Source organism: Coturnix japonica, chromosome 10 (genome assembly GCF_001577835.2).
Source record: "Coturnix japonica isolate 7356 chromosome 10, Coturnix japonica 2.1, whole genome shotgun sequence".
Classification (NCBI taxonomy): domain Eukaryota; kingdom Metazoa; phylum Chordata; class Aves; order Galliformes; family Phasianidae; genus Coturnix; species Coturnix japonica.
The window spans coordinates 2,817,980-2,831,881 of NC_029525.1; the positions used below are offsets into that span (position 1 = coordinate 2,817,980).

Sequence of the window (13,902 nt, forward strand, 5' to 3'; positions counted from 1 at the left end):
TCATGCATCTCGTGATAGAAGTTTGCAAGTTTTTTGAAGATTTACTGAGAAGCCTCAGTGGAGGTCGTGATATAGCTAATGTAACTTGAGTTTTCAGAGCAGGGGAAGGCAACGGTTCAAAATACTTCATCAAAACTGACTCAAACCAGCTTGTTTTGAAGAAGTAGAAGTCCTCGCAGTGAGTGCTTTTCTACTCTTTGCACTGAACTCATCCTCCTCAGCTGCAGAAACGAGCACAAAACAACCGATAAACTGCTCAGGGATGAAACATAGTTGTAAATAGCACAATTACAACAGCAACAAAGAACTGAGTAAGGCTCATAGTAGCTCCTTTAAAGACAGCAAAAGAACACACTGGCCTATTTAGTGGAAAAAGGGTGGCTAAAGTGCTTAGGGGGAAGGTAAATAATAGCTCAAAACAACACGGAGAGTTTGCCTTAAAACAGCAGCAGCTGACCTTCTCCAAAAAGCTGCAGTCATGCAGCAACTGTGCTATATGCAGAAGTGAAGATTAAGTGCCTAGTACATACAAAGGTTATACTGGTAAATCAGGGATGTCTCCACTGGGAGTGCGACTGCTGGGAGGTGGGACGAGAGCAGAACTGCGTCCTGTGATCACCTTAAGCAGAGAGGAATCTCAGTATGGACATAAAAGAGTAAACAGAGGATTAACATCTATTTTCTATGAAGAAGCTTCAGCCTGTCCTACGGTGCTTGCAAAGGACAGGTAAGTTCTTTTTTCTCCTTCCTTCTACATATATTTCCATGGCAAGTTCCAAAACGCACAATACTGTATACTCTGCTGAACTCCTCAGCTGTAAATGACAACTTCCACAGAATTTCCCTATCATTCCTTTGGAGAATATTCATGGCTACAGCCATTTATCACCAGGCTGCATTCATTTTCTTATAAAATCCAGCCAAAATGCTGCGGACAACAAATTCCCCCTTTCTCTCCTGCTTTTGGAGTTCTGGTTCATCATGTTTGGGTCTTAGAGTGGGAGAGTGTTGTAATCAGGCAATCAGCTTTTTCTCTTGACGTAGAAGATGACCACTGCTAGGTCTATAATTTATTCACGTGACTTTTACTAACAGGTCCTACAGCACAAAGTTACATTCAGCTCTTCTCACGCTGCTATTCCCAACCCCTGCATTTATCAACCAGAAAGCCTTCTAAATGTTATCTAGTAGCACAAATTAAGCAGTTTTGTTCCGCGGATCATGTTCCTTAGCTTGCTCTTTCATTTCCTCTCATTCAACATTATCACATTATCTTCCCTCTTCTTATGTGCTTTTCCTCTACACAAAGCTCTTTAAACAGCTGCAAAGGGGGAGGGACCACAATGCTTATGAAAACTCCACTTTGCAGAATGCTTCTGCCAGGTCCTACTGTCTGTCTCTTTCCAGGGATTTAATACCTCCAAGATTCAGGATTGCTCTTACATCTCTTGCCTGTGCAACCCTGACAACAGAGCCTACTGCCAGCTCTTAATTGAAGCGCAGTAACCACCTCTTCCTGTTACTGCCATGAGGAATACGTACACTCTGTTTCTCTTCGTAGTGGGCTCCTTCTATTTCAAAGGTAAGTGATCTTTTCTTTCAGATACAGTTTGCAGAGCAGTGATAGCTCTCGTGGCTAAGGAAGTAGCACAGTGATATAAGCTCTCAAACCATTTCTACCACCTCAGTAGCTTGCAGACTTTAAGAAGATGCATGAAATGCATTGTAATAGTGTTGTTTCTGGCTCATTAGATAGCAGCAAACCCACTATTATGGATATGTACAGACAGTTAAGTTGGAGATAAAATGACAGTGCAGTAGGAGATTACAGTGATAATCATTAAAGAATGCTCCTTTCGATTCTTCCACCATCATCTGTGACAAGAAAAGCAGGTAGTGACAGTGAGCAAATAAAAATGGAACAAAGGCATAAACCATGAGACAGATCTTCTCTACAATTACTGACCCAAGTTCATATATTTTGCTAAGTTCTTGCTTCCTAATTGTTTGGTTTATACATAACTAGTGTTTAAATTAAGCTGTAATACATAAATACTTGTTTAAAAATGTAAACATCTACTAAGACCAGTTATTTTAGCCCATCAGCATGTCTCGCATTCGTTTAAGCCAACACGCACAGCTCAACAGCAGCACAGAACATTTAGCATGGGAGCATCTTGCACAGGGCGACTCCACTGAAGTGTGTGGAGCGAAGCCGTCTGAAGCCAAATTAGGACAAAATCATATCTTTCTCATATTTACCGATTCAACCCGTGCTTTTCCTTCTTCAGCTACTGAAAGGCAACTTTTGAAAACTCCTGCTATGGAAGCAGAGTGAGGGCCTACCTTAGATTACATATTTTTAAACTCATTAGCATTTCCTTTTTATTCCCATTAACTGCAGTAGGAAAATTAAAACAGCCTTTACCGTAAAATAAATCCACTGCTACTTCCATTGGAACAACAAGCATTCCAAATGAGTGCACATTAATGTAAGACACTATATTAACCTTTTTACTTGAGTACACTGAGAAGCAACAACATCATTAAGTGATTTCGGAGAAGACAAATGCTATCTCAGTGCTGAATCCCGCTTGCTATTTCCTAATTACAGATGGGAATTTGGTTTGTCACCGCTGCTGACACAAATCATATGGGATAGAGGAAAGAACAAAAAAGACAGTATATTATTTCTAAGCAAATATTATTTCATCAGTTATTAAAACATCCGGTCTGGGATATGGGGAAACATGCCTTGTGTGAAATGTTACCATTTAGACAGTGATAACTGTGCACACACCTGTCAACATTACACCACATTCTGTTCTACTCACACCTCACATATCTGTAATGCCACTCTGCAAATAGGCAACATAGTGCAGGCTGAAGAGATATTTTTTATATAAAAATTAGACCGTGTAAATGGGAAAAATTACACTGGGTAACGAATCAAATCTGGTTTTGTTTCTTCTACTGTGAAATTGGAAGCATCCTGGAGCAATTTTTTAACGGTCATAACTCCCACAGAGAATACAAACTTACTGCACAGCCTGCACTGCAGGCTATGGCAACTGGCTCTCCTTGACATGGAACAGATGTGCAGTATGTTCAGCGAGGCTACAATTTCCTTTGCTCAGGATCCACTCCAGTACTTTTTCCCTATTACTGCTTCCAGTACATAAATACAGTGTACCCCCAAAGGAAGGCCGCTTCATCACTCTTGTTAAGATCATCTGTCCAAAAGCATCGCTTTACTCCCTGTAACATTCCTCTTAATGACTGCTTCTTTGGGGAAATAAAAGAATTAGGAAGCAGAAAAAAGTGCACTTGCATTTTTTCCCAGTTTGGAGGGGAAAAACGTTAAGTATTCAGATGTAGTCACTAACATCATGAAATGCACATAAGGACAAACTTGAATGACTGGTAATGTTTTCATTAGGTGACATCTGGTTACGATAATTTTGGTAATGGAAAATAGATGACAAAAATTATTCAAGAACCATTCATTTTGATACTTTATTTACAGGAGATTGGACCTAGTAACCTTTAAAGCAGTGCACTGCTGACATCTAGCGGTATTTGATATAAGTATCTAATTGAAATATGAGAGTAGCCCTTGTGATATTTATTTTTGATGATTAAGTTATTGAAAGGCTGGGATGAGGTGGCAGTTTTGAACAGAATAATCCTTCGCTGTGGGAATAGAGAGGAGTATCTCAAAGGGATCCATTATTTAACAAACTATTTTTATAACATGGAGCTTAGCAAGGATCAGCATAGCTCTAGCTTGATAAGCCTTTGATTAGGGAGGCTTACACTGAGAATGAACATAATATTAAAACATTACACGGACTTTTATAATGACTTGGACAAAAGTGTGAAACAAGTGTGAATCAGAAAACAAACCAACACAAGACAGGTATTCTCCCAGATAGCTTGGGATGTAATTGAGAAGCCTGCTCTGGAGGACACTGTTATGGTTAAGCATGTGTGACAAAACTTGTGCCACAGCACATACTGGTTTTAAAAGAATTAAAACGAGCCTGGTGATTATTGCTTCCTTTCCCCAGAGCTTGAGTGTAAAAGCTGCTCTTAGAAAGATCTGTTTTACAAAGCTCTCTGACACATCTCTCTGCTTGCTCACTGGATCACAAACAAGCAGGGTTCATAGTATTTATTAATCTGAGTGGAATTCAAAAGTACCAAATTTCAAGAGAGATTTGTCTCCCTTTAGTAGCCTGGGGCCCAGCTCACACTGAAACTAGACACTAGGATGCACACAGATCTTGGCTGATTACATACATTATTCTGGCCTTCTGCCTTTCTCTGAACCTCGTGGTTATGCTACAGCATAGCAACCACAATAAATCAATGTACCTCAAATTTAAAACACTTCTGTGCAGTGTTTCACCATGTGTAACCACTCTGGGGAACAATTAAGCAAATATGCTGCAGAGACACTATTCTCATCTACTTCTTCCACTGAAGAATCAATCCGTTGACTGGACTAGAATCTGCTTTCAAAGACACCTCCATCCACCATAGTCAGCAAGATGTCACCAGGACATTAGGCATCACTATTATTATGTGGCCAACAGTGGTTTGAAAAGCCCACTACAAAGTCATCAAAAAGCACGAGAACATGGAACAGATGCATTTACCTCTGGAGCTGTGCCATTAGTCATTCTGTTCCATGCAGAAGGTTCAGGGCTCTTGATAGCAGCTTGCTGATCTTGTATTTTGCAGTTACCGAAATCCAGCCTTGGCCATCTAAGATTGAAATATCTGTGCTAGTCCAAATCAAATCAGGTTTCTTTCTCCACATGAAGTAAGTCTTAGATTAGCACTTCTAATTTCCATAGAAAATCATTCTGAAACAGAAGCATTGCAGGCTACCAAAGAGCTCACTATCACTATGACTTCTGCAGCTCACTCACGCTGACCGCTCTTTCAGTTTCTAAGTGTGACTACAATCATTTTTCTGCCTCCTGTGACAATGAAGACAGAAGTCACACCCAGGCTCCCTTCACTGGCATCTTCGAAACATTCTTTCTCTGCTGATAAGAGTGTGGGTTTGCTTCCATTTTGCAAATGAGCCCCCAAAAGTACTTGTCAATCTGAGCCTTACCTATGGAAAGAAACCCACAGCACCCTGATTAACCTGCTTTAATCTGTGCTCTATGACAGCCCACTTCAGCAGGATGCTGGTGCAAGCACCATTCCTTCTGTTCATACAAACCTACAACAGTCTTTAGAAAATCAAAAGCCCTCATTACTTCATGAAAATGATCCGATGCACAGGAATTCTGTGATCTCCACAGCTTGGCCCTTAGTGCCCCTTCTATAACCCCATGCTGATGTCTTACAGGAAGCACTGCAGCAGACGCCGAGGAAAAGCTAATGAACCACCTACTGAGTCCTGACAGGTACAACAAGTTAATTCGTCCAGCTGTCAACTCATCCCAGTTGGTATCTATAGAACTGCAGGTTTCACTTGCACAGCTCATCAGTGTGGTAAGCTCAAATTAAGCTGTTCCTTTTTAATTCATTACTATCTACACAGCATACTAAGTACAAGTCATACTTTTGTTACCTGTCCCTATAACTTTATAATTTACATAATATTTAGTAGGCAGGGCCCATACATGCAATCTACTGGTTTTACTTCAGAATGCACCTACAACAGGAAGATCAGGCTGTGCCTAAGCAGTAAGGACAGGAGCCAGATCTTCATCCAATAAAATCCCACTGATCAAAAATCAAAATCATTCTATTGATTTCAGTGCAGCTGATAAAAGTCATAGTAGGTCAGGATCAATTCTGTACTGTGCATGTAATTCTAAGCCATCTTTTGCATTGTGAAATGCAAAATGTGGTTTACAGGTATGAAAACAAGCCAGGAAGGCAGCTCAAAATCCCACAGTATATCAGCAAAGTGCAGTGAAATGCTACCAAGAGAAAGACGTGCTAGTTCTGTCTGGAATAGCTTAACATCATTGAATCAATCCTCACGTAAGCAACCTCCCATCTTCAATAAAATTGACTTCAAAGAGTCTAAAAGATGTTTTTACTCCAAGTTAATGTGTGTTTAATAATCCTTCCAAGCCACAAATATACCTTGATGCCAAGGCAGGTTTGGCATTAACAGCAGTGTGAACAAAATCTAGCACATAAGTGGGAATGATCTCCTGAACTGGGGCCTTCAGCTCTGCTGCTCTTTCCCTGGGTGAAAAAGGACACAGACAGTTGGATATCTGCATGGGCAGGGATCAAGAATGATGCAGGTCAGTCCCTGTCTCTCTGTGCCTTCACCCCTCAGGCAGAAGGCAAAATAAATGATCTTACAGGCTCTAAGAATATCAAGCATCTTCAGCAGCAAGGACGTATTTTCTTTTTAAGTAGAAATCTTCCCAATTCTTTGACCTCCTATCTTGTTCCTTCAGTAGAACCCCAGATGCACAGATCTGCTGCAAAGAAACTTCTACCAGTTCCATGAAGCAGAGCCTGCCAGCTGAGAGCTTTTGTGACAAGCCTTACATTAAACTTTACACAAATTACTGGGCTTCTGAGTGGCCAAAATGTCCCTTCTGTTTCAAATCAAATCCTCAGGGGGAAAAAATATCAGCTTGTGGGGAGAAATTGTTCCCAAGTAGCAACATTCTCACCAGCCACAACCGTTCTTGTTAAAAGTCACTTGGAGTTACATGCATGGAGAGTTACTATATATTAACAGTATATTGCTGCAATAACACTGAACAACTTTTCTCTATATCTTCCCCTGCAGAATGAACGAGAGCAGATCATGACTACAAATGTTTGGCTAAACCAGGTAATAAAACCCACAGACGCATGCTCTTGCAATCCACAAACACCACTGCTCTCACTCCATCATAGTGATCGTTTTGTTTGTCTGGTCTGGATACTCCCATCACAACTGTACAATTCCTCTCTTAGGAGTGGATTGATTATCGTTTGGCTTGGAAGCCTTCTGACTACGAAGGAATAAACATGCTGAGAATACCTGCAAAACATATCTGGCTGCCAGACATTGTGCTTTACAATAAGTAAGTAAAACATCCATCGTTTATGCAGACAGCAAACAAAATCATTATCATGTATCAAGAAAAAAAAGCATCAGAACCAATGAAGTAGGTCTTATGAAATTCTGAAGCTAATTTTTGTAACTTTTAGCCAGTATCACTGAGGTATTGGCCTTCAAGGATTCAGCAAAACAAAGTCTATCCAATACCTTAGGTACTCAGACACATTTTTGCCTCCTACTTCTGTCCTTTCAACACAGACTCCAGGACATAAACCTGTTATAAAGTCACAGGCATCAGAACTCCATCAGTTAATATCCATTTTCAAAACCAGATTATGTTCTATTTTCCTAAAGCATTCAAAAATCAATTATAAGAACATGTCATTAATCTGACAACATTTGACCCTTTCGCTTCACAGAACTAAAAAGAAGAAAAGCCTGGTGGTAGAATAGTACAATACTGCTTTCCTACATACAAATAACTGCCAAATTTTATGTTTGTTTAAGTCCTTCAGCAGATCCCTGAAGTAAATAATATCAGGTCTTTGGGAAAAACAAACAACAAGCAGAAACACTCTATAACTGAAATGTATAATACAATTTCATGATACTTTGAAAACCAATGAATTTGAGAATACATAATGATTTACTAACATGTACAGATGGGAAACTTAGGAAGTTTATATATATCAGAATTAAGCCCCTGGAGATCAGATTTGAGAAATATTTAAATACTAAAAACTATTGCGTTAGTCACAGAATAATTCAGCTGGTGGATTAGGATGTATTCTGCCTGGTCAAATCCTGTTCTGCTCAATGATGACGCTGCCCTTTGGCTTCTTTCTTCCCAGTCCCCCAAATGGTAACGCTTAATGGATTGTAAGGGCAAGGAACGCTTTGATAAAGCTTCCTAAATGTGCAGAAACAAGCTAAAGCCTCCCCGTATCAAAACTTGTACAGCAGTACAAAGACTCAAATTAAACCCTTAGATAAAGGATGATCTCCTTCCTACAACTTTCTCCTGCAAAAGCGTTTCTCAGGCATCAGAGTCAGAGTTGGGGCAACCAGCAAAAGCTCATGCATACCGTCAGCCCAGAAGTCTACCCACTGTGTCATATGGCTTAACTATAAGTCTAACTCAGGAACACAGAGAATATGATATATCATTTATTTACTAAAAAACACCAAACCAACCAACCAACAACCCATTAAATGGCAGAAAACAAAAGACTCCCTAGCACTGTTGCCACTTGGTTCTGCATCTGGTTGTTCCACTGCCCAGTGAACCAGCAACAAGGGTCTCACCAGCAGCAGGAAGCCTTTGCACAGCCAAATGTAACTGATCTGGAGAGAAGCAACACAGGTGCCAAGCCCTGGATGCTTGTAGTAATTCCTTGCTTAGAAAAATCAGCCTTAGCACCAAAACAGCACTATTTTAATGACATTTTTTATTAACTTCTAAGGAGCAAATGTCCCACTGGAGTAAAAGGGTATTTGTTAATTACAGTCAGTTGATATTCACTGGTTTATGCTTTGGTTTTTCTTTTTACAGTCAACATGTCGTCTCTACACTACATACATTTATTTATACATAATCTCTAGGTTATATGCATTTCTTTACAATTATATCTGTTTATCAAACAGAGATGGGATGTACCTAATCTAGACTCACTTAGGCAGTCTAACAGTGCCTAACCCAGTTTTAATAGAAGCAGTTGCATTTCCTCAGTTGTCAAGAAAGAAAGACACTAACAGCCGCTCCTCGATGCTGCAATAGTTTCCTTTGGTAGTAAGACTGGCTGAGTTTGAAAGGCATTGCATAGCACACCTGGAACAATGCACTGAACATGTTAAGGAACATGAGATTCCAATAATATTTCTCAGCAAATGACCACTTTGAATTCCTGCCTCAGGATACTTCACAGGTTAAAAAACCCCACGTTGTTTGCCCAGAAATACAGGACAGGAAACCACACTGAATGCTGACTGACAATAATCTTCTCCCTGAACTAAAAGACCCACCATAACACAGGAGAGTCCCCTGGGGAAGTTCAGCATTTGGAGGAGATCCAAAGCCAAGATCATTTGTGGGCATTAAGAACTCCGTGGCTTGTCTGTCCTGGCTTTGTAACACACAAACATTAACTGGAATGATGTGATGAATTATAAACCACATAATTACATCTTCTGTGCCTGCACTCTCCCTGCATTTCCAGCTAACACTGCTCATCCCCATTTCCTTGTCTAAGTCATCTGGGAGCGTTGCTGTGTGCTCCTGGCAGTCAGTGGCTGTGTTCCTAATCAAAGGTACCTCCATTTTCATGCTGAATGACCCATTTTTACCCAGATTTCAAAGGTGTCATGAACCTTAATTATTTTAAGAAATATTTAAACATACTTTAAGTTCTTTGGACAAAAAGTGCACTTTTTTTATTATTTAGCAGTCATTTTATAAAAATAGTTTACGGTAACTACTGGACAAAACATCAGTTCTCTGCCTGGGAGACATGCATACAGTATGTCCTGTCAAACTATATAGCTGCCTACAAGGTAGAATTCAATACTGAAGTCTTACCAAGCTTTAACTCTAGCAACTGAAGCCCACAAGACAAAGAATGCTGAAGTTTTCCTGCCTTGGACTTTTCCTCTTAATGTTTGCTGGTCTTCTCTCCTGTCTCTGTCCTGTTTCTTTCATTAGTGCGGATGGTACGTATGAAGTTTCACTATACACAAATGCAATTGTACAGAATAATGGAAGCATTCGCTGGCTGCCTCCAGCAATTTACAAGAGTGCCTGCAAGATTGAGGTTAAGCATTTCCCATTTGATCAACAAAACTGTACCTTAAAGTTCCGGTCTTGGACATACGACCATACAGAAATTGATATGGTACTTAAAACTTCCATGGCAAGCATGGACGACTTTACACCAAGTGGAGAATGGGACATTGTAGCACTCCCAGGAAGAAGAACTGTAAATCCTTTGGATCCCAATTACGTTGATGTGACATATGACTTCATTATTAAAAGGAAACCTCTTTTTTATACTATCAATCTTATAATTCCTTGTGTGCTAATTACATCCTTAGCCATCCTGGTGTTCTACTTGCCTTCAGACTGTGGTGAAAAAATGACCCTATGTATATCTGTGCTGCTCGCTTTGACTGTGTTCTTACTGCTCATCTCCAAAATTGTTCCTCCAACATCTCTAGATGTTCCACTGATTGGGAAGTATCTCATGTTTACAATGGTACTGGTGACCTTCTCAATAGTTACTAGTGTCTGCGTTCTCAATGTCCACCATAGATCTCCAAGTACTCACACCATGCCTCCATGGGTAAAGCTTGTTTTCCTTGAAAGACTCCCAGCCTACCTGTTCATGAAGCGGCCAGAAAATAATTCTCCACGGCAAAAGCCGTGCAACTGCAAAAAGACAAGAGCAGAGAATCTCTGCATGGACCCAGCCGACTTCTACAAGAACTCTACTTACTTTGTGAACACGGCCTCTGCCAAAAAATACGACATGAAAATCACTGACACTCTTGACAATGTCAGCAGCCATAGAGATTTTAGGTTAAGAACAGGCACAAAATTTTCTCCTGAAGTCCAAGAAGCAATTGACGGAGTCAGTTTTATAGCAGAGCACATGAAAAGTGACGACAATGACCAGAGTGTAAGTAAATCTCCAAACTTCTTCCCCTGTCGTCCTCTGTAGCATGCTTCCCTTCAGGAAGGACATTTGTACTCTCTAGTTACCTTGAAGCTTTTAGAGTTATTCTAGCTAAAGGTTAAAAAGAAAACCTTAATGAATAGTAATTTGGTAAAGCCGTGACCACACAAAAAGAGAACACTGCTCAGTAAGTCATAAAATACCCTTGAAAACGCTGTGCTGTCACCTACAGGTAGTGTTTAGCAGGGAAAACAGTAACACTGACTGCCAGGTCAGACAGACTGTAACACATCAGCTCATGTTAACCAGTGTAGCTGCAGCTCAACCTCTGCAAACACCCTAAGATCCCTGTCCCTCATTGAGCAAGATGAGCTGCTACTGAAGTTGCTCTGTTACAGCAAATGCAATGGGTAGAATCAAAATCCTAATGCCAGCAGAACTCATACTTCTTCCATTTGAGTTAAATCACACTTGTTGCTGGCTATGAGAAGCACAGGATTCAGGGCACACGTAAGCAGTGCTGCTGCTGTCCTGTTCACATGTCCTACCTGAGCTACCAGCCAGCACATTACAGCTGGTACAAACACACCACAGATAATGCACAGAAATACTCAGATGGTTCAGAGTTTTGTTTAGACCACAGTTAAGGACAATTGCCAAGCACTCCCTCTGTCATCCTGCTCACTCCCAGATCCCAGCAGGACTATAGGTTCTTTATTCCTGCCCCCTCCTTCCGCCAAGCAGACTAAATGAAGCCTGGCTTCTGATACTGCAGAAGTCCCTTGAGGAACATGCTGCTGAGCAGTTCATGTTTTCTATTAACTGAAATTAGTGTCAATATAAGTAAAGACCAGATGCTAACATTTGACATGACCCTACACGCATTGAGACTGACTGAACAGATGCACACTTCACAGAGCAGGCAAGTTTTCCAATAGCTCAGAAATCCTTGCAAGAATACGTTGCATTTTCAAAGATGAACTTGAGACTAAGAGCAACTTTCAAGGTTATTTCATACATTAAAAATGAACAGAATGCTTTTCAGACTGGGTCCTCTGCTACCACACGTTAGTGTTTTATGGGTTCATAACCTTAATTTCTGCTCTCTTCCTTCATGATCACAGTCTGATAGCAACTGTTGGTGTGCATTTACTACAGCCTCATTTCAGAAGTGCAATATTTCCATTAGCAGCAGTGGGAATTAGAAGCGTGTGCTGAAGGAAAAATCTGAATGTTCAGTCCTAAGACACGAGATAAATGACAAGCACGGTGAAGTCACTGAGGTGACAATGTCCCACATTTAATGAGAATCAATGACAGAGGAAAAAAAATCATTCTTGAGATGCAAATGAAGATTGATACATTCATCCTTTACCATGAAAGCCAGAAAGTCACTTCAGTTTGAGAACAGAATCCAAGACTAGTCTTATGCTGGCAGTTTCAGACACAACACATGTAAGGTTGAGGAGATTTTAATAAAAGCAACAGTATTAATATGCATTAAACCCCGTGATTAAGAAGATTGCTGATAAAAAAAAAAGTCAGAGGCTAACCTTGTTTAACGGCAATAAATACTCTCTCTCTTTGTCCACAGAGATTAATAGCACCTGTAAATTAAAATTAAAGAAAAAAAATATAAATCCTTAATTGGATTACAGCGTAGGTCCTTCCGGAACAGCAGCAGGCAGCCATGCCCTGTAACCTCACACATCAAAGACAGCTAAGAAATATTGACAGGATTTTTCTCCACTGCTCGGAATGGCTGCAGGAGAACAATTCCTCCCCAAGTCAATTTGTTCCCTGGACCTTGAGGTTTATTTCCTTTTATTTTCATAAACAATGATTGCATCAGCAAGAGGAAGAGCAAAATAACATGACAAATTGCTAATATCTTTAATTGGCTTTTTTTTTTTTTTCCCTCTCCAGGTCATTGAAGACTGGAAATATGTTGCCATGGTAGTGGACAGGCTGTTTCTCTGGATATTTGTCCTCGTTTGTGTTCTGGGGACTGTTGGACTATTTCTGCAGCCGCTCTTTCAAAACCACATTGCTGCCACGAACCCTTAGCTCTTACCTAAAATTGCCAATGCCTACATAGATGCTGGGTCTCGTCCTGCTCTCAGTTTCCCTCTGCTAAAACCAGAGAGATGTCAGACAAGTTGCTCTCACATCGGATTTACGGTAGGGATGTGGAAAGCAGCAACATTATTTTGATAGGAAAAAATGTTTAAAAAAAAGAAAGAAAAGATTCATTTTTCTCAATGAGTTCAGTACTTCTGCACCAGAAGTACTCATGGCTCTTTTTTCAACTATTTGAAGCCTGAATATTAGAGAAAGACATTTCCTGTTTAATATGCCAGCTTGGCTCGCAAGGGTTATCTATTAAAAGGGTATTTTATATACATTGCCTCAGGAAAGCCCTTTTCTTTCCTTAGAATACCGCAGTTTCCATGCTACAAAGAAGGCATTTATCTCCTCAAATGCATCAAAATGATTTGTGTCTGATTTATACAGAGTTTGACGGGTGGAATCATTGTTTAGCTGTGTTGACTGTGATATTTAAGACTGAACTGAGAAACAGAGCCATACTTCTGGTTTCTCCTCGTGTTGTCCCTGCTAGTAGGCTAATCAACAGAGGCCAAATTAATGTGTAATATTAACATTTATATGCTCTGTTCGGTGACAAAATGTAAATAAAATGTAAAAACTCTCCTTTATATATATAGTCCTGAAATGTTCCTACAACTTTTAACAGCTCATATAAGAGGCATTCACATACACTTTCACAAGTAAGAGTGAGTAAGGCTATGTGAGCAGCAGTAGCATCTCCCCTAGGCTGTATGCTAGAAGGAGGAATGGTTGTAACACTGTCATCCTCCCTTCCAGTCCACTGCTGTTCTGCACTCAAGCTGTGTCAATTGCTGAAGGGCAGAGCAGGAGGACAAGGGAGGCCTGTGGGGCAGCCATAGTAACCCAGGATCACCGTGTGACCACAGGAGCTACTGTATCCTCCTCTTCCAAGGGGTGGCAAAGCTCTTGTCCTCTCCCAAACAATTAACTTCTCTGGACATATCCCATGGAGCCTGGATGAAGGTGTGGAGTTCAAAGAGGTTAAATCTGCTTCTCTCACCTCAAATATCTAATCTTAAACCTAAGTAGCACAGCTATTTTGCTGCAGCAACAGAAACAGTG

At 40.4% G+C, this 13,902-nt stretch overlaps 1 protein-coding gene across 1 annotated transcript; it reads left to right on the forward strand.

Moving 5' to 3' along the window:
- The first annotated feature begins 485 nt into the window (after window positions 1-485).
- CHRNB4 (cholinergic receptor nicotinic beta 4 subunit) lies at window positions 486-13,427 on the forward strand. Its single transcript, XM_015872259.2, has 7 exons — window positions 486-727; window positions 1,408-1,582; window positions 5,369-5,514; window positions 6,785-6,829; window positions 6,955-7,064; window positions 9,741-10,713; window positions 12,637-13,427. The coding sequence occupies exons 2-7, from the start codon at window positions 1,528-1,530 to the stop codon at window positions 12,775-12,777; spliced, it is 1,470 nt and encodes a 489-aa protein (XP_015727745.1). The 5' UTR covers window positions 486-727; window positions 1,408-1,527; the 3' UTR covers window positions 12,778-13,427.
- The last annotated feature ends 475 nt before the right edge of the window (window positions 13,428-13,902 follow it).

Bases quoted from the DNA above. Each gene is read 5' to 3' on its own strand.
- CHRNB4 (XM_015872259.2), top strand. From the start codon at position 1,528: ATGAGGAATACGTACACTCTGTTTCTCTTCGTAGTGGGCTCCTTCTAT. The intron at 1,583-5,368 runs GTAAGTGATCTT...GATGTCTTACAG, and splicing joins GGGCTCCTTCTATTTCAAAG to GAAGCACTGCAGCAGACGCC. The intron at 6,830-6,954 runs GTAATAAAACCC...TTCCTCTCTTAG, and splicing joins CAAATGTTTGGCTAAACCAG to GAGTGGATTGATTATCGTTT.